The sequence below is a fragment of the Hyperolius riggenbachi genome, chromosome 3 (assembly GCF_040937935.1).
Source record: "Hyperolius riggenbachi isolate aHypRig1 chromosome 3, aHypRig1.pri, whole genome shotgun sequence".
Lineage (NCBI taxonomy): Eukaryota > Metazoa > Chordata > Amphibia > Anura > Hyperoliidae > Hyperolius > Hyperolius riggenbachi.
In genome coordinates, this window is record NC_090648.1 from 197251957 (window position 1) to 197273149 (window position 21193).

General features: G+C 51.1%; 1 protein-coding gene across 1 annotated transcript in view; it reads left to right on the forward strand.

Annotated features, from left to right (window-relative positions):
* Positions 1 to 343: 343 nt before the first annotated feature.
* MINDY2 (MINDY lysine 48 deubiquitinase 2) overlaps positions 344 to 21193 on the forward strand; it is an 87242-nt gene continuing 66392 nt past the window's right edge. The window contains exon 1 of the mRNA XM_068275522.1: positions 344 to 993. Coding sequence (XP_068131623.1) covers positions 463 to 993 — 531 coding nt within the window. The 5' untranslated portion in view covers positions 344 to 462. The remainder of the gene's footprint in view (positions 994 to 21193) is intronic.

Consider the following 21193-nt stretch of genomic DNA (forward strand, 5'->3'; position numbering starts at 1 on the left):
TTATAAAAGGCTCACTTACTAATATTCTTTATATAGATTAGATTAAGCTACCAAGTGGTCATGTTTGTTGCCCACCGCTTATTTCAAGATCTTGTGGAGAGATGATAAATCCATATACCTTTTTTCATATGCCTGAAGTGTGGACAGAATGCAGAAATAAATTTGGTATTATTGTGTGAAATGCTTACACAACGTAAAGTAAAATGTGCATTCACTCATGGCCAAGCCATCACGTGAAACCTGAAGTCACCCCAGCTGAATACCTACAGAGAGTGACGTTACATTTCTAAAATAACTTTATTGACAACTATAAGCAGTGGACAACGCAAGCAAGCTCAGCAGCAGCAATAGCATCAGAGGCGGTGGCAGTACGGACAGCTGTGCAGTGACGTAACGGGGGGCGTGAATGTGATGGCGGCAGAGATGCGGTCCGGGTGAACAGCGAGCGTCTGCCCGGTGGTCATGGCGAGCCCCGGTTCAGTGGTGGTGGCGGGTGTGGAGAACGGGGTGGTGGAGTGCAGCGACCCTGCTGACCTGTCCCCGGGGAAGAGAAAGGCGGTGTCGGGTGATGACAGCCTCCAGCCCCGGGTACCAGCGCTGCACAGCGAGCAGACGGCGGCAGCGGCCCTGGACAAGGAGAAGCCGCAGCACAGCCCGGCAGGCCAGGAGAAGGATCCCGGGCAGCCCACCTCCCTGGACCTAGAGGAGGCAAGCAGCAGCGGCCAGAGCATCCCCGGAGCTTCCCAGAGCCTGGATTCCCTGGAGTCCTTCTCCAACCTGCTCTCCTGTCCCAGCTCCGAGCTGCTCAGCGACGGCCCGGAGGAGAGGCCGTCCGAGCCCGAGGAGGCTGCACGGGACCGCTACCCGGGACAGTCCGTCTACCACATCAAATGGATCCGCTGGAAGGAGCAGAGCACTCCCATCGTCACTCAGAACGAGAACGGACCGTGCCCGCTGCTGGCCATCATGAATGTCCTGCTTCTAGCATGGAAGGTACGGTGCATGTCCCATCTTACTTACATACTGCTTGTCCCCAGCGAAAGCAGCTACACCTTCCAGCAGAGAGAGGAGAGAGTACATCCCACGTGTAGCAAGCACACCACTATCTCTGCCTGTCTGTCCCCAGCGAGAGCAGCTATACCTTCCTGCATAGAGAGGAGTGACAGCGCATCACACATATAGCAAGCACACCACTATCTCTACCTGTCCCCAGCGAGAGCAGCTACACCTTCCAGCAGAGAGAGAAGAGAGTACATCCCATGTGTAGCAAGCACAACACTATCTCTGCCTGTCCCCAGCGAGAGCAGCTACACCTTCCAGCAGAGAGAGAAGAGAGTACATCCCACGTGTAGCAAGCACACCACTATCTCTACCTGTCTGTCCCCAGCGAGAGCAGCTACACCTTCCTGCATAGAGAGGAGTGACAGCACATCACACGTATAGCAAGCACACCACTATCTCTACCTATCTGTCCCCAGCGAGAGCAGCTATACCTTCCTGCATAGAGAGGAGTGACAGCACATCACACGTATAGCAAGCACACCACTATCTCTGCCTGTCCCCAGCGAGAGCAGCTACACCTTCCAGCAGAGAGAGGAGAGAGTACATCCCACGTGTAGCAAGCACACCACTATCTCTACCTGTCTGTCCCCAGCGAGAGCAGCTACACCTTCCTGCATAGAGAGGAGTGACAGCACATCACACGTATAGCAAGCACACCACTATCTCTACCTATCTGTCCCCAGCGAGAGCAGCTATACCTTCCTGCATAGAGAGGAGTGACAGCACATCACACGTATAGCAAGCACACCACTATCTCTGCCTGTCCCCAGCGAGAGCAGCTACACCTTCCAGCAGAGAGAGGAGAGAGTACATCCCACGTGTAGCAAGCACACCACTATCTCTACCTGTCTGTCCCCAGCGAGAGCAGCTACACCTTCCTGCATAGAGAGGAGTGACAGCACATCACACGTATAGCAAGCACACCACTATCTCTACCTGTCTGTCCCCAGCGAGAGCAGCTATACCTTCCAGCATAGAGAGGAGTGACAGCACATCACACGTATAGCAAGCACACCACTGTCTCTACCTGTCCCCAGCGAGAGCAGCTACACCTTCCAGCAGAGAGAGAAGAGAGTACATCCCACGTGTAGCAAGCACACCACTATCTCTGCCTGTCCCCAGCGAGAGCAGCTACACCTTTCTGCATAGAGAGGAGTGACAGCACATCACACATATAGCAAGCACACCACTATCTCTACCTGTCCCCAGCGAGAGCAGCTACACCTTCCTGCAGAGAGAGGAGAGAGTACATGACATCCCATGTGTAGCAAGCACACCACTATCTCTGCCTGTCTGTCCCCAGCGAGAGCAGCTACACCTTCCAGCAGAGAGAGGAGTGACAGCACATCACACGTATAGCAAGCACACCACTGTCTCTACCTGTCCCCAGCGAGAGCAGCTACACCTTCCTGCATAGAGAGGAGTGACAGCGCATCACACGTATAGCAAGCACACCACTATCTCTACCTGTCTCCAGCGAGAGCAGCTATACCTTCCTGCATAGAGAGGAGTGACAGCACATCACATCACACGTATAGCAAGCACACCACTATCTCTACCTGTCCCCAGCGAGAGCAGCTACACCTTCCTGCATAGAGAGGAGTGACAGCGCATCACACGTATAGCAAGCACACCACTATCTCTACCTGTCTCCAGCGAGAGCAGCTATACCTTCCTGCATAGAGAGGAGTGACAGCACATCACATCACACGTATAGCAAGCACACCACTATCTCTACCTGTCCCCAGCGAGAGCAGCTACACCTTCCTGAATAGAGAGGAGTGACAGCACATCACACGTATAGCAAGCACACCACTATCTCTGCCTGTCTATCCCCAGCGAGAGCAGCTACACGTTCCTAGATAGAGGGGAGCGACAGCACATCACACGTATAGCGAGCACACCACTATCTCTGCCTGTCCCCAGCGAGAGCAGCTACACCTTCCAGCAGAGAGAGGAGAGAGTACATCACACGTAGAGCAAGCACACCACTATCTCTGCCTGTCCCCAGCGAGAGCAGCTACACCTTCCAGCAGAGCGAGGAGTGACAGCACATCACACGTATAGCAAGCACACCACTATCTCTACCTGTCTCCAGTGAGAGCAGCTATACCTTCCTGCATAGAGAAGAGTGACAGCACATCACATCACACGTATAGCAACTAGCAAGCACACCTCTATCTCTACCCGTCTGTCCCCAGCGAGTGCAGCCACAGCACAGCCAGCTACACCTTCCAGCAGAAAGTGCAGCCACAGCGCAGCCAGCCACACCTTCCAGCAGAGAGTGCAGCCGCAGCGCTGCCAGCCACACCTCCCAGCAGAGAGTGCAGCCGCAGCGCTGCCAGCCACACCTCCCAGCAGAGAGTGCAGCCGCAGCGCTGCCAGCCACACCTCCCAGCAGAGAGTGCAGCCGCAGCGCTGCCAGCCACACCTCCCAGCAGAGAGTGCAGCCGCAGCGCTGCCAGCCACACCTCCCAGCAGAGAGTGCAGCCGCAGCGCTGCCAGCCACACCTCCCAGCAGAGAGTGCAGCCGCAGCGCTGCCAGCCACACCTCCCAGCAGAGAGTGCAGCCGCAGCGCTGCCAGCCACACCTCCCAGCAGAGAGTGCAGCCGCAGCGCTGCCAGCCACACCTCCCAGCAGAGAGTGCAGCCGCAGCGCTGCCAGCCACACCTCCCAGCAGAGAGTGCAGCCGCAGCGCTGCCAGCCACACCTCCCAGCAGAGAGTGCAGCCGCAGCGCTGCCAGCCACACCTCCCAGCAGAGAGTGCAGCCGCAGCGCTGCCAGCCACACCTCCCAGCAGAGAGTGCAGCCGCAGCGCTGCCAGCCACACCTCCCAGCAGAGAGTGCAGCCGCAGCGCTGCCAGCCACACCTCCCAGCAGAGAGTGCAGCCGCAGCGCTGCCAGCCACACCTCCCAGCAGAGAGTGCAGCCGCAGCGCTGCCAGCCACACCTCCCAGCAGAGAGTGCAGCCGCAGCGCTGCCAGCCACACCTCCCAGCAGAGAGTGCAGCCGCAGCGCTGCCAGCCACACCTCCCAGCAGAGAGTGCAGCCGCAGCGCTGCCAGCCACACCTCCCAGCAGAGAGTGCAGCCGCAGCGCTGCCAGCCACACCTCCCAGCAGAGAGTGCAGCCGCAGCGCTGCCAGCCACACCTCCCAGCAGAGAGTGCAGCCGCAGCGCTGCCAGCCACACCTCCCAGCAGAGAGTGCAGCCGCAGCGCTGCCAGCCACACCTCCCAGCAGAGAGTGCAGCCGCAGCGCTGCCAGCCACACCTCCCAGCAGAGAGTGCAGCCGCAGCGCTGCCAGCCACACCTCCCAGCAGAGAGTGCAGCCGCAGCGCTGCCAGCCACACCTCCCAGCAGAGAGTGCAGCCGCAGCGCTGCCAGCCACACCTCCCAGCAGAGAGTGCAGCCGCAGCGCTGCCAGCCACACCTCCCAGCAGAGCTAGGCCGTGCAGCCACAGCGCAGCCAGCTACGTCGTCCAGCAGAGAGCGCAGCCAGCGGCGCCTCCCAGCAGAGAGCGCAGCCAGCGGCGCCTCCCAGCAGAGAGCGCAGCCAGCGGCGCCTCCCAGCAGAGAGCGCAGCCAGCGGCGCCTCCCAGCAGAGAGCGCAGCCAGCGGCGCCTCCCAGCAGAGAGCGCAGCCAGCGGCGCCTCCCAGCAGAGAGCGCAGCCAGCGGCGCCTCCCAGCAGAGAGCGCAGCCAGCGGCGCCTCCCAGCAGAGAGCGCAGCCAGCGGCGCCTCCCAGCAGAGAGCGCAGCCAGCGGCGCCTCCCAGCAGAGAGCGCAGCCAGCGGCGCCTCCCAGCAGAGAGCGCAGCCAGCGGCGCCTCCCAGCAGAGAGCGCAGCCAGCGGCGCCTCCCAGCAGAGAGCGCAGCCAGCGGCGCCTCCCAGCAGAGAGCGCAGCCAGCGGCGCCTCCCAGCAGAGAGCGCAGCCAGCAGCGCCGTCCAGCAGAGAGTGCAGCCACAGCTCAGCCAGCGGCGCCGTCCAGCAGAGAGTGCAGCCACAGCTCAGCCAGCGGCGCCGTCCAGCAGAGAGTGCAGCCACAGCTCAGCCAGCGGCGCCGTCCAGCAGAGAGTGCAGCCACAGCTCAGCCAGCGGCGCCGTCCAGCAGAGAGTGCAGCCACAGCTCAGCCAGCTGCGCCTTCCAGCAGAGAGTGCAGCCACAGCTCAGCCAGCTACGCCTTCCAGCAGAGAGTGCAGCCACAGCACAGCCAGCTATGCCTTCCAGCAGAGAGTGCAGCCACAGCACAGCCAGCTGAGAGCGCAGCCAGCTGTGCCGTCCAGCAGAGAGCGCAGCCAGCTGTGCCGTCCAGCAGAGAGCGCAGCCAGCTGTGCCGTCCAGCAGAGAGCGCAGCCAGCTGTGCCGTCCAGCAGAGAGCGCAGCCAGCGGCGCCGTCCAGCAGAGAGCGCAGCCAGCGGCGCCGTCCAGCAGAGAGCGCAGCCAGCGGCGCCGTCCAGCAGAGAGCGCAGCCAGCGGCGCCGTCCAGCAGAGAGCGCAGCCAGCGGCGCCGTCCAGCAGAGAGCGCAGCCAGCGGCGCCGTCCAGCAGAGAGCGCAGCCAGCGGCGCCGTCCAGCAGAGAGCGCAGCCAGCGGCGCCGTCCAGCAGAGAGCGCAGCCAGCGGCGCCGTCCAGCAGAGAGCGCAGCCAGCGGCGCCGTCCAGCAGAGAGCGCAGCCAGCGGCGCCGTCCAGCAGAGAGCGCAGCCAGCGGCGCCGTCCAGCAGAGAGCGCAGCCAGCGGCGCCGTCCAGCAGAGAGCGCAGCCAGCGGCGCCGTCCAGCAGAGAGCGCAGCCAGCGGCGCCGTCCAGCAGAGAGCGCAGCCAGCGGCGCCGTCCAGCAGAGAGCGCAGCCAGCGGCGCCGTCCAGCAGAGAGCGCAGCCAGCGGCGCCGTCCAGCAGAGAGCGCAGCCAGCGGCGCCGTCCAGCAGAGAGCGCAGCCAGCGGCGCCGTCCAGCAGAGAGCGCAGCCAGCGGCGCCGTCCAGCAGAGAGCGCAGCCAGCGGCGCCGTCCAGCAGAGAGCGCAGCCAGCGGCGCCGTCCAGCAGAGAGCGCAGCCAGCGGCGCCGTCCAGCAGAGAGCGCAGCCAGCGGCGCCGTCCAGCAGAGAGCGCAGCCAGCGGCGCCGTCCAGCAGAGAGCGCAGCCAGCGGCGCCGTCCAGCAGAGAGCGCAGCCAGCGGCGCCGTCCAGCAGAGAGCGCAGCCAGCGGCGCCGTCCAGCAGAGAGCGCAGCCAGCGGCGCCGTCCAGCAGAGAGCGCAGCCAGCGGCGCCGTCCAGCAGAGAGCGCAGCCAGCGGCGCCGTCCAGCAGAGAGCGCAGCCAGCGGCGCCGTCCAGCAGAGAGCGCAGCCAGCGGCGCCGTCCAGCAGAGAGCGCAGCCAGCGGCGCCGTCCAGCAGAGAGCGCAGCCACAGCGCAGCCAGCGGCGCCGTCCAGCAGAGAGCGCAGCCAGCGGCGCCTTCCAGCAGAGAGCGCAGCCACAGCGCAGCCAGCTGCGCCTTCCAGCAGAGAGCGCAGCCACAGCGCAGCCAGCTGCGCCTTCCAGCAGAGAGCGCAGCCACAGCGCAGCCAGCTGCGCCTTCCAGCAGAGAGCGCAGCCACAGCGCAGCCAGCTACGCCTTCCAGCAGAGAGCGCAGCCACAGCGCAGCCAGCTGAGAGCGCAGCCACAGCGCAGCCAGCTGAGAGCGCAGCCAGCTTTGCCGTCCAGCAGAGAGCGCAGCCAGCTTTGCCGTCCAGCAGAGAGCGCAGCCAGCTGTGCCGTCCAGCAGAGAGCGCAGCCAGCTGTGCCGTCCAGCAGAGAGCGCAGCCAGCTGTGCCGTCCAGCAGAGAGCGCAGCCAGCTGTGCCGTCCAGCAGAGAGCGCAGCCAGCTGTGCCGTCCAGCAGAGAGCGCAGCCAGCTGTGCCGTCCAGCAGAGAGCGCAGCCAGCTGTGCCGTCCAGCAGAGAGCGCAGCCAGCTGTGCCGTCCAGCAGAGAGCGCAGCCAGCTGTGCCGTCCAGCAGAGAGCGCAGCCAGCTGTGCCGTCCAGCAGAGAGCGCAGCCAGCTGTGCCGTCCAGCAGAGAGCGCAGCCAGCTGTGCCGCCCAGCAGAGAGCGCAGCCAGCTACGCCTTTCAGTAGAAAGAGAGGAGTGACAGCACATCACACATAAAGCAAGCACACCTCTACACACTGCCTGCCCTGTTCCCAGCAAGTGCAGCCACAGCACAGCCAGCTACACCCTCCAGCAGAGTGTGCAGCCACAGTACAGCCAGCTACACCTTCCAGCAGAGTGTGCAGCCACAGTACAGCCAACTACACCTTCCAGCAGAGTGTGCAGCCACAGTACAGCCAGCTACACCTTCCAGCAGAGTGTGCAGCCACAGCACAGCCAGCTACACCTTCCAGCAGAGTGTGCAGCCACAGCACAGCCAGCTACACCTTCCAGCAGAGTGTGCAGCCACAGCACAGCCAGCTACACCTTCCAGCAGAGTGTGCAGCCACAGCACAGCCAGCTACACCTTCCAGCAGAGTGTGCAGCCACAGCACAGCCAGCTACACCTTCCAGCAGAGTGTGCAGCCACAGCACAGCCAGCTACACCTTCCAGCAGAGTGTGCAGCCACAGCACAGCCAGCTACACCTTCCAGCAGAGTGTGCAGCCACAGCACAGCCAGCTACACCTTCCAGCAGAGTGTGCAGCCACAGCACAGCCAGCTACACCTTCCAGCAGAGTGTGCAGCCACAGCACAGCCAGCCACACCTTCCAGCAGAGTGTGCAGCCACAGCACAGCCAGCCACACCTTCCAGCAGAGTGTGCAGCCACAGCACAGCCAGCCACACCTTCCAGCAGAGTGTGCAGCCACAGCACAGCCAGCCACACCTTCCAGCAGAGTGTGCAGCCACAGCACAGCCAGCCACACCTTCCAGCAGAGTGTGCAGCCACAGCACAGCCAGCCACACCTTCCAGCAGAGTGTGCAGCCACAGCACAGCCAGCCACACCTTCCAGCAGAGTGTGCAGCCACAGCACAGCCAGCCACACCTTCCAGCAGAGTGTGCAGCCACAGCACAGCCAGCCACACCTTCCAGCAGAGTGTGCAGCCACAGCACAGCCAGCCACACCTTCCAGCAGAGTGTGCAGCCACAGCACAGCCAGCCACACCTTCCAGCAGAGTGTGCAGCCACAGCACAGCCAGCCACACCTTCCAGCAGAGTGTGCAGCCACAGCACAGCCAGCCACACCTTCCAGCAGAGTGTGCAGCCACAGCACAGCCAGCCACACCTTCCAGCAGAGTGTGCAGCCACAGCACAGCCAGCCACACCTTCCAGCAGAGTGTGCAGCCACAGCACAGCCAGCCACACCTTCCAGCAGAGTGTGCAGCCACAGCACAGCCAGCCACACCTTCCAGCAGAGTGTGCAGCCACAGCACAGCCAGCCACACCTTCCAGCAGAGTGTGCAGCCACAGCACAGCCAGCCACACCTTCCAGCAGAGTGTGCAGCCACAGCACAGCCAGCCACACCTTCCAGCAGAGTGTGCAGCCACAGCACAGCCAGCCACACCTTCCAGCAGAGTGTGCAGCCACAGCACAGCCAGCCACACCTTCCAGCAGAGTGTGCAGCCACAGCACAGCCAGCCACACCTTCCAGCAGAGTGTGCAGCCACAGCACAGCCAGCCACACCTTCCAGCAGAGTGTGCAGCCACAGCACAGCCAGCCACACCTTTCAGTAGAAAGAGAGGAGTGACAGTACATCACACATAAAGCAAGCACACCTCTACACACTGCCTGCCTGTTCCCAGCAAGTGCAGCCAGAGCACAGCCAGCTACAGCTTCCAGCAGAGTGCAGCCACAGTACAGCCAGCTACACCTTCCAGCAAAGTGTGCAGCCACAGCTCAGCCAGCTACACCTTCCAGCAGGGAGAGGAGTGACAGTGCATCGTACATATAGCAAGCACACTACTACACACACCGTGCTTCATCCATGGTATAACCCCAGTTCATTGTTACATTATAATGTGTATGATATTAAAGTGGATCTGAGATAAACTTTTACTCATTGCATAATTGTGTTCCTTTTATATAGTTTACAGGGCATTCCTCAAGCCAAATGCTTATTTGTTTTTGTTTTAATACTCTAATTCCCTATAAACTAAACAAGCCTCGCCCACAGCTTTTCAAACTGCCTTGTCATTTTCAGACAGTAGCAAGGGCTTATGGGAGTTCAGTCTGGGCAGGAGGAGGGGGAGGTGTTACTAGCCACAGATTTCAGAGGCAGAGGTGAGTAGGGAGGAGAGGGAATTAGGTTTTCACAGGCTGAGGCCTGGAGATGCAGATCAGCTTGCTTGTGTGTAATGTTTACAAACAGAACATGGCCGCTGTCATTGTATCACAGGAAGAAATAATCATATTCTGTTGAAGCTGTTTGCAGCTAGATTTGCTGTGTAAACTATCTAAACTTTAGATAAGACAAATAGACAAGTTACTTGTCATATTTAGCTTTTCATCTCGGATCCGCTTTAACCACCTTATCTACCACTACAATATATGTATGTCCTCTGTGAATTCAACTAAGCCACGAGGATGTAGATATAGGTCTTGTAGCAGAAGCCCAGCTGTGCACGATTGGGCTTGCTCCTGTGCACACCTCTGGCACTATCTGATGCAGCACTATTAAAATTACTTTTATTTTCTCAATTCATAGTGAAAAATGCACCCTGTAGCTTTATTTCAAAATCAAAGTTTTGTGATAAACAGTAGAAAAAGCCAAACAAAACTTGTGTTTTTATCTACAATAGCCCTGTTTATGTTTAAACTGGAATTGGTAAAACTGAGAAATGTTTGTTCTATTTTTATCTTTTTTTCCATTAAATTGCATAGAAAACAAAACTGTTCAAGGGAAAACTTGCCATACAATGAAAGTCTAGTTTGTCTTGAGAAAATATATATTTCATTTAGGTGTCATAAGTACGGATAAAGTTATTGCTGATTAAATAGGGGCATAGCTAAAATGTAAAAACTGCTCTAGTCCATAAGTGGGAAACGAGATCTGGATGCAAAGTGGTTAAATATGCATCAGAGCTCAAACCCACTAGCAGCCTTTTCTAAGCGCTAGTGATTTGAAAAAGCTCTTGCTAATGCAATGCTATAGGGGATTTTTATATAATCACATCGCTGAAGTGGGATCACACCCATAGCGTTACATTAGCAAGAGCTTTTCAAATCACAAAGCGATCAGAAAAGTGCTCCTAGTGAGTTCCAGGCCTCAGTTAGCAATGCACAAGTTTTCTAAGTCCTGAATGGAAGAAAAGTTTAAAAGATGGATACCTACAGGAAGTAGTGGGAAGTCTCTGTAAAGGCCAGAGGCTTCCTAGAAATACTGGAATCCAATACTGCTGCACAGAGCCCTCTTCTAGCTTGTGGCCATGCTTCCGTATGAGTACAAGCTTCTCTACTGGGCATGCATGAGGGACATATGCACAGTAGGACAGATCGATCATGTATGGCTTGTTTTTTTTATGCACAAGCGCTTTGTTCTACTGAACATGCACAGCCACATGCAACATATTCAGCAAGGTCTTGCCTAATATAAAGGCACCCAGCACAGGAAAAGTGGGGTGTAAGATGATCTGGGAAGCCTCTGAACTATCCAGAGGCTTTCCACTACAGAGATAAGTAATCAAATGTATTTTGTTTTTAATTTCACTTCAGGTACACTTTTAACCACTTAAGGACCACGTGGATTTTTAATGATCGGTGCTGCGCGGGCTCTCCAGCCCGCAGCACCGATCAGGTAAAAGGCAGGGCGATCAGACTTCCCCCCCCTTTTTTCCCCACTAGGGGGATGTCCTGCAGGGGGGGTCTGATCGCCGCCGGCTGCCTGTGATTTGCGAGGGGGGGCTCCTCAAAGCCCCCCTCCGCAGCGATATTGTGCGCTCCCTCCCCTTACCTCCCTCTCTCTTCCCCTGTGTGAGGCGCAGGACGGATATCCGTCCTGCGCCGGATAGGATAGGCTTCAGCCTATCAAATGATGGCGATCCCCGGCCAATCAGAGGCCGGGGATCGCCGATCTCCGTCACGGCGCTGCTGCGTAGCAGCGCCGTATTGATGTAAACAGCGGGGATTTCTTCCCCGCGTGTTTACATTACGTGTGCGAGCCGCGATCGGCGGCTCGCACGCTGCTCACGGAGACAGCCTCCGTGAACTAGCATCGAGCGGCCGTTTCCATGGGAAACCACTAACGACCCGCCGACGCCTATCGGCGTTAGGCGGTCGTTAAGTGGTTTTAAAATAGCTGTCTGGCTTCTCTAAAGCCATTTCCTGTTGAGATGACAGTGCAATTTTATTGGCGAGACAGCTGTACAAACTCCTCCCTCTACTGTTATCATCCCAACAATGTAGCCTGACCCTTCCTGTGTGCACAGATCTGACCTCACCCACCTTCACTTGCTTATGAGCGTTTGACTCCTAGTGGCTAGTACTGCAGCAGTCAGTGAGATGCACGTACTTCAAAGTTGATGCAAGATTATGCCAATGTATGCAGCTTAAAAATGGACCAAACAAATTCTGACAAGGTGGAACTCAAGTGGTCCATTTTAGACCACATTTAGATTAAATTGGCATAATCTTGCATCAACTGTGAATTATTTGCATCTCATTGAAAATCCCAAGCAGCATGTAGGCTGAGCAGGGTTTTATCCCTGCTCAGTATGTAAAAAGCATTTATACAAGGGTTGACTGGAAAGTAGTAGCAGTTTTCAGTTACCGTATTTTTGGACAGGTTTAGTGGACAAAAAAAACCTGGTAAAAAGTACTAAACCTGGGTGCTTCCATGGTGCAGGGGTGTCTTGTAGACCTCCCCCCCCTCCCCCAGCTGTCCTTGGGGGCAGCGCCCCCACCACCTACACTAAGTACCCTACACTAACCCATGATGTCCCACCCGTAAGATTGTACTACAATACATTACACTGATGCCCCCACCAGTTACAACACTACACACTTCACTCACCCACCCTGCTGCCCCACCAGTTTATCACTATACTGTATTAAACTGACCCCTGCTTCCACCACCAGCTACACTAACTAAACATTACAACTACAAAGTGGATGATCTCACTTATCCAAGTTTACATCTGCATGCTCCATGTCCTTCTCCAGCTGCTGTGATGATCCTGACACTATTGTTATTTCTTGTATTTATAAAGTGTCAACATATAACGCAGCTCTGGACAATAAATACATACAATGATACAAAGAATGACAGACGTAACAAGGTTATACAACATAGGACAAAGCTGTGCAAGGCAAACTGGGTACAAGATACATGATCATACAATTTTGGGCTGGTTAGGTAGGCCCAGTAATACAAGTACGAGGTGGTCATAGGAAAGGAGAACAGGATCATGTAGAATATACTAGGGAAGGGAGGTCCCTGCCAAAGGCTTACACTCTAAGGGCTTCTTGGTGCAGGCCACTCCATGGTGGGGCAGCAGCAGCGCGATGCCTCCAAACTTCCTTGTTTATTGGCACTCACTCATGGAGTGTGACGCACATGCGACGGGGCCATGAGGAGGCACAAGGAAGTAGACATCAGGACACATTACAACAGCTGCAGCTAGTGCTGGGATAGCCCCTCTCCTGCCCTGCCAAGTAGCAAGGAAGTTTGGAGGACAGCCTCTGATGGTGCTCCGAGATGTCAGGATCGTGCTGCTGCCCCACTGAGGAGTGGCCTGCTCTCTCTCTGCATCTGCTTGTAGGGGACACATTCGTATTGACACACACACTACACTCTCTCTCTCTTTCGCGGGACAAAAAAGTATGTCTTATAGTCTGAAAAATACGGTAATCAACTAAGGAATCATTTTATATTAGACACAGTGGCCCTGATTTTAGTTCACTTTTTCGCCTATGTTTTCTCCTTGTTGGTATTTGAACATCTTGTAAATTAAAACTTCTTTTAACCTCCTTGGCATTCAGCTTCTAATGGTTTTCTGTGCAAAAAAGTGATCCAATACATTTTCACAACCCTAGTATAAATTCTGAGTATAATAAAAGCTTGAAAACAAATTCAAAATTACTCCCTAAAATCTCTGATCATTTACATTTCCTAGCTCCAGCTGCTCAACCTGCACGGATGCGAATGTAAAGGTATCCATACAGCCAGCGATGATGGGTATATTGGACCAAGAGACAAATCTCTCTCTGATCGAATGTGATTAGAGAGATCTGTCGGCTGCCCATACACTGCAGGCCAATTCCTGATCGATTTCAGCATCAGTCTCTCGGGAATTATCCATGTCCTTTGCCTCGCCGCTGCCCCCCCCGGTATAACTGTACCCCCACGTCCATAATCCTGGACAAAGATGATTGTGCATAGAGTATTGGCAAAGTATGTTTGGTTGTCAGAGATAATTCAGAATACTTGACCAACTTGGATTCAGTCCACAAAGGGACTTAAACTAAACTGGACTAAGTAGTATCCGGACACTGTGATCCAGACAAAAGCCAAAGGAACTGGAGTATCATTTTCTTTTATTGTTTTGTTTTAAGCCGTTGACAGTTTTGTAAATTTGCTATTTTCTTTCTTTCTGTGAATACTGATGCACCATTTTTTACTTTTAATAAATAACATAAAAATCACTTCAGCCTGTCTCCATGTTTAGAGTATAGATCAGCACTCAAACCCTGCAAAGATGCTGTAGAATCTGTGTTAGGGCTCATTCACACTGCAATAATAAATACATTTTAAAAAAAGCGTTTACTGGAATGCAGAAAGAAGCAAAAATCAGACTGCGAACACAACCTATGTTAATAGGATGCATTCACATTGTCAATCGGAACGTGAATGCAATGCGCACAGATTGGACCGCAAATTATTATTATTGATTTATAAAGCGCCAATATGTTCCGTGGCGCTGGTGCAGAAACCCGACCTGTTGCACTTTTCCGGAACCGTATCACAATGCAAATGGGATGCAATGGAAGCCTATGGAAATTAATACTGTCAGTTCCCTCTAGGCTGATCACCGCATGCAAAACACCACAACTTACCTGTCAGGTTTAGTTCCTCTGCAGACACCCGCCATTCTGTCCAAAGCAGATCAGAGCCTAGTGGAAGCACGGGGCACTCCATTGGTTCGCAAGAAAACAGTGGGAATCCTGCTTCAACAGAGAAATTTCTTTCCTATTGCTAGGTATGATTCCTGTTGATTTGTTACAATCCAGCAGGGAGCCCCATGCTTCTGCCAGGCTCCTATCGGTTTTGGGGTGTAGTGGCAGTCGGGTGGCGACACAAAAGCAGTGGCTAAAAAGTCATGTATTTGAATGACCTGGTGTGATTTCTGCCAGGGCTGTGACATCGGAGCAATTTTGGGTACCTGGAGTCGGTGGTTTCATAAACTGAAGAGCCGGCATTGGAAGACTTTTGTACCGACTCCACTGCCCTAATTTCTGCATCTACTGAGTTTGTGTAGCAGTGTGAACCAGGCCAGCATGGCAGTAAGCATCAGACTTGGCATTAAATGGGTTAAAAGCACAGCTACTTTGCTGAACTGTTGCATAAGTCGTGTTGCTGGTAAATAACGTGTTGGCACATAACTGTCTGGGGGATACAGGTGCAGGGCTTTTCAGTCTTGCCAGAGATGTAGAACGTACTTGTTTACTCTAAAATTGAAAGATCTATATGCTGGGTGGGGCTCCGAAGGTTATTGTCTTTCCAGATTTTATTTATTTTTTTAGTCTTTGATGGCAAAAATAAGAAAAAATTGTTAAAGGGACTCCGAACACCTCTCCGACCAGTATTGCAAAGTACTTAAAGATGTATACCTTTCTGTACCTTGTGCTCTCCTCTTTCATTTGATGCCTGAATTGCCATTCTACACCAAATAGTTTTCATTCGATTTCAATTTAAAAATTGCGGCTGCCATCTTGGCTATGTTAAAACTTCCGGGTGACCTCTGTCTTCTCTGTTAGAGAAGTGGAACACTGAATGAAGCAGGAAGAGGAAGTGACACGCATGGCCATTCCAAGAGACTCCTTGAGAGGGGTCTTAGCACGACTTTATTGGAAGTCGTCTGTCTTAAAGGCATGCCCATGAGAGGTGTTCGGAGTCCCTTTAAAAAAAAAATAAAAAAAAAATACTTGTATCTGCCACCGTATAAGGCACTCCGGAATATAAGAGGCACTTAGGTTTAGAGGGCAAAAACCAGGGGAAAAAAAACCCCCAAACCTGGTGCGTTCATAGTGCAGGAGCATCAAGTACATGTTCTCCCCAGTTATTGTGTTCTCCTATGCCCCCCGGTCCCCAGTGTGACCTCCTGTGTCCCCCGTTTTGCCTCCTGCGTGACGTGATCAGCAGAAGCCGTCACTAGGGGAGCCGTGCAAAAGATGTAAGGTCTTTGTTCCCCTCTGGAGCTATTGATGAGGTGAGCCACGTTGTAACTTCTACTTATGGAGGGGCGAGGTTATGTGGATATAAATTGGCTTGCCTCACCATTTTGCACTTTGAGAGAGCCTATACAGCTTGAAATAGGAAAAGTCTGTCTGAAACAGTATCTGTCACTGCACATGGCTACTTTTTAACCTTGATACCAATAAAAGAGCTTTAATACAAAACATGGTGCTGCGGACTACTCCTTAGAATATTGCTGATCCCGGAGGATTGCGGCATCTACTCTGCTTAGCACACGTCTTCTGCTCATTGGGTGCTGGTCCACTCCGCTTCTCCTACTTGCACATGGGGGCAGAGCAGGCTACACGGGTAAGCAGGAGAGGGGGGGGGGGGCTGCAGGGAGTCCGGGATGTTGCGGTGTGTTAGTGGTTCTTATCGTCAGGCGTTCGTAATTTCGGGACTCTGTATTCTGCATGTAAGTCGCAGTGACTTTTTCTCCCTATTTCTTATACAACTTTTCCAATTTTGATTACTTTTTAAATAACCTATGCTTTGAGGACAACAAGTGTTATATTTATTCCAACACTTTTCCTGGTTAACCACTTATGTGCCTCATGATCATCGGACAGGTATTGTTCTTCACCTAATTTCATAAGGCCATACACCATTGGAATAGCCTTTTAGTGCTCACCGTAAACGTCAAGGAGAAGCAACAGATAACCATTTTGAAACGCAGAACATCCGGGCTTTTAAAATCTGGTTTTTAAAACAGTCCAGCAGAGAGTCCAGTGGAGCCTGTGTGTGTGCGTAAAATTCTACATTTTAAGGGCATGTCGTGTGCATATTAACACATTTCCATAATCGGTGCTAAAATTAACTTTCTTAAAGTGAAACTGTAAAAAGATAAAGAGAATAAATTTAATATTTTTACATTCGTATTTTAGAGGGAAAATTGGTAACAATTGATGGGTTGGCAAGGATATTTGCCTAAAGTAGGCATGAGAACTATTAACACATCTAAGATTTCTGTGCAACAGATGAAAGATATTTGAGATTAATTTGGTCTACATTCTAAATGAAACCATATTTTCAACAAATGAAATTCTAACTATGTGTTTCTTTCTCATTTAAAATGATTAAAGCAATTATAATGTTTTTGAAGGCGCACCATGTAGGTTGCTATTTAAAGAAATAAAAATTACTAGTTTCTCTTACCCAGCTAAAAGGTTTTACTACCACTGAACGCCAGGACTAGTTGGTTATATCCAGCGCTGAATAGACTATTAAGGGTTAAATAAACCAGCCCAAGTTGAAGTATAGAGTTAAAGTACCTGTTAACTCCACACAGGATGCCAAGTGTTGTTCATCCACTGAGCAATGCAGCTGCATGCAAATAACATCCCATTTATTGCACTTGAACCTCATTTGGCTCAGTGTAAATAATATGGGTGTCCAAGTGAATTTTTTTTTTTTAAATTATCAAGTAAATCAGTGCAAACATGTTTTAGGGTTAGGTACCAGTCTGTTTTGGACTCTACCAAGCCCTTTCTCAAGCAGTAGTTTACGTAAATGGGGATCAATTAATAAATCTTGTACAATAGCAATTATGTACAACATTTGTTAGAGGTTGATTTACTGAGCTGCACCAATACAGCAGTGCAGCTTAATGACAGCAGAGAATGTTATAATCCCCTGCGCACGCTATGCAACCATAGCGTGCGCAGTTAAATTACGCCTGGCTCAGATAGTTTAGCGTGCTTTGTTATGCTTAACGAGCGCTCCACTGAACCCGCCGGAGCCAGAATATCGTACTTTAAAGCTACTGCACCTGCCTGGGTCCGGGCGGGTTCAGTGGAGCGCTCGTTAAGTATAACGAAGCGCTCTTTAAACTATTTGAGCCAAGCACAATTTAACTGTAGCCATAGCGTGCGCAGGGAATTAGAACACTCTCTGCTGTCATTAAGCTGCGCTGCAGTAGTAGCGCTGCTTAGTAAATCAACCTCATAGAGTCCAAGTGACCCCGCGTGATACAGGCGGCAGTAATAGCATACTTTGGCCCTCCACTGCTTGCACACCTGTCTTGAAAGGTAATTCTATATTTTCCATCTGTCCTACCATTTGGCTCTCCTCTCCCAGTGCACGCTACACCTGTGCAGCCACCTGTAGTGAACAAGGCTCAGCACTGCCATGCCTAAACTAGGGCTTTGTAGCTAGACTTTGGTGGGAGTCTACTACACGCAATCACTGGCAAAAAAAATCCCTTGGGAAAAAAAGCCGATTTAGGCCTGGAACCCACTAGCAGTATGTTACTAAGCAGCTGTGATTTGAAAACTCTTGCTAATGTAATGCTAAGGGTGTGATCCCACTAGAGTGATGTGATTTTATAAAAATCCTCCATAGCATTAGCAAGAGCAAGAGCTTTTTCAAATCACTAGAGCTTAGAAAAGGCTGCTAGTGGACTTGAGACCTTACTCTGAAAAGCTGTTGAGCTGAATTAATGATTGACACAGTGACCAGCTTGTTACTAAGTTTAGCATGACTTCAGAATACCATCCTAAACTTAGGTGAATTAAAATTCCGGTTTTAGTTGTGACTCCTTTAATGTTAGGGTGATTAAAGCAGAAATAAGTGATTAGTACATGATCACACCCTAAGTTATTGAAGACATGTATGTTGAGCTTTAAAACATATCTTGATCTAGCATTGAGGAATGGATGATTTAGGTGATCTACTGAAAATTATATTAACGTGCAAATTATCTTCCTGTATAATGTCTTGTATGACAGACCTTTTTATGTATAATTGTGTAAGCATAACTCATTACCAATTACCTCCTAGATTTTTTTTTTTTTTTAATGTTCTTTTGTATAGTTGTATTTTAACCTCTTGACGACCAGCTAACGCCGATTGGCGTAAACTGGTCGTCTGCGGGCCTTTCCATGTCCGTTCACGGAGGCTGTCTCCGTGAACAGCCGGAGAGCCGCCAATCGCGGCTCGCCGGCAAATTTGTAAACACGCGGGGAAGAAATCCCTGCTGTTTACATCATACGGCGCTGCTGCGCAGCAGTGCCGTAAGGCAGATCGGCGATCCCCGGCCTCCTTCAATGCGCAGGACGGATATCAGTCCTGCGCAGCTCACAGGGGGAGGGAGAGGGACGGAGCGCAGAGAACGCTGCGGAGGGGGGCTTTGAAGAGCCCCCCCGCAAAGCGCAGCAAGCCGGCGGCGATCAGACCCCCCCAGCAGGACATCCCCCTAGTGGGGAAAAAAGGGGGCAAGTCTGATCGCCCTGGCATAATCCTGATCTGTGCTGCGGGCTGGAGAGCTCGCGCAGCACAGATCAGACAGAAATCCACTGGTCGTCAAGTGGTTAAACATGTTTTCTTACTGTTATTCTTTGAAATGGTTTAGTTGGCTTCTGTTTTTTAACCTTATTTTAGCCTTAAAATAGAATGTTTGCCTTGCTGTAAAACTGTACAAAGCAGGTAGTTTGGGCACAATTTGCTGCCCAGAAATTGTGCACCGCAACAAACAAAAATGTTAAACTATGGAATGTTTGGTAATGGTGGTGGAGTTCTGCTTTTGTGTAGCCGAACTCCGTAGCAGCAGGGATAGTGGAAATAGCGGTAGTGGAAATAGCGGTGGTGGAGTGGCCTGGACAGCTGAAATAGAGGTGGTGGAGTTGGACTAATGTGTAGCTAAACTCCTTAGCACTGGCAGGGACATCGAAAATAGCCGTGGTGAAGTTCGGTTACAATGTAGCTGGAAATATTGGCGGTGGAGAGCGGCAGTGTTATGCATAGGTAGGGGGTAAGAATAGTGTTCGTCATAGGCAAGAGGGTAGGCTAGTGTTGGGCATAGAAGGGGGGAGGTTAGTGTGAGGATAGGATGGCCTAAAGTAGAATTACCAATATTATGGATTACAGGTTATAGTTGATTATCAGTAAAATTACCTCTTGCGCCCAAATTAACATCTAGCTCTTAGGTTCTCAATACATGGTTTGTGTACCTTACGAGGGTACTTAAACTTGTGATGGTAAACCTATACTATTACATTATGAGATGTATGAAAATAAGAAAAAAATAATGTATAAATAAAACAAAGGATTTATAGCTAATTTTAAAGAATTAAAGAATGTTTGAAAAGCAAGCCTACACAATTTGGAGTACTTCTAAGAAAAAAAAGCTAAATTTATTAAATAAACCTGAATAAGTGTTTGGTAGTTAAATTCATCAATTTATTTTTGAGAAACATTTATTCATAATTATGACGTAGTATCAAATATATATGAATACTTTTAATGTTGCCTACAAAAGGGGTACTTGGCGAATGCAATCATTAATAAAGTAGTACATGTGACGCAAATAATGTTGAGAAACATCGGTCTAGAGACAAAAGATTGAGAGCATGGATTAGAAATGTATTTTTTTATGAATATTTTTTTTGAAACATTTTTAAAGTACATACTGTAATATGGTACAAAACCTCATACATACAAAAAATGTAAAGCACTTTGGTAAGTTGTATATGTGCAAGTACAATAAATGGTTTTTATACAACGTAACACCAATATGGACATATTAATGAGGTTGGGGTGAGAACAAGAAACAAACATCTCTGCAACCTAGTGAAAGTAAGGCAATAGCCAGTGAGGGGGTCAGAGGTTTTAGGTAAATTTTGTTGTGAAGTGCAAACACTTTGGTTCAGAAAGGTTGTAGGTGGTTGCACTCCCACCAGATGTGCATGCATGATCCTGTGTGGGTGCCATATCTCCAGCAGGTGTTTGGGGTAGAGGGGCTGTATACATGGATTCTGGCCAGATCTCTGTACTATTTAGAAAATATTCTGAAATTCCTTTTTTGATGTTTGGCGGATTAAAGTGGACCTGAAAGCCCAATCTACACGATGCAATTCTTTATACGATTCGATTACGATTCTATTTACGATCCGATTAAATCCAACATGTCCGGGATTCGATTCAATTCGATTTGCTATTGCAAAACAATGGCAAATCGTATTGAATCAAATCGAATTCCGATCAGACATGTTGGATTTAATCGGATCGTAAATAGAATCGTAATCAAATCGTATAAAGAATCGCATCGTGTAGATTGGGCTGAACGCTTCCACAGGACAGAAGGAAAACAGAGAGAAATGCACCCTGTATGTATTTAGAGAGTTTAACCCCCTCATTTGTGTTAAATCAGAAGTTGTTGTTTGATCTCTTCCCTGGGTCACCTGACTGCAATGGCAGAGATTGCAGATAAGCTAATTTGAAAGCACAGGCTGTGATCAATCTGCCTGCTTCCATGAATCAGGAAGTAGAAACAGTGCAGATTTATTTTAGGATTTGTATCAGCTGTAACACAGAAATGTTTTTTGTTTAAGGCTTATGATGATTTAGTCATTTCTGGGTTAAAGAGTTCACTTCCTGACGTCAATCATCGCTGAGTAAGAAAATAAAAGTGCTTTTCTAAGCGAAAAAAGCGATGGGTCAAGCACTGCAAAAATCACAGTATAAATCGATCAGCGCTTGGTATTCCAAGCGATTAGCGCTTTATAATGTGAACAAGGCCTTATAGAGTGCTGACATTTTCTGCAGCGCTTTTGCATAGTGTTAAAGTGGAATGAAACCCAGCATTTCTTCTTTACTCTAAAAAAAATATTTACAGCATATTATATGCAACCAGCATTTCAGCATTCAAAGGGTTACACACAGGACTTTAAAGTTAAGTGCAGAGAAATCTGGACACATCCGAAAGTGGGGATAATGTTATCT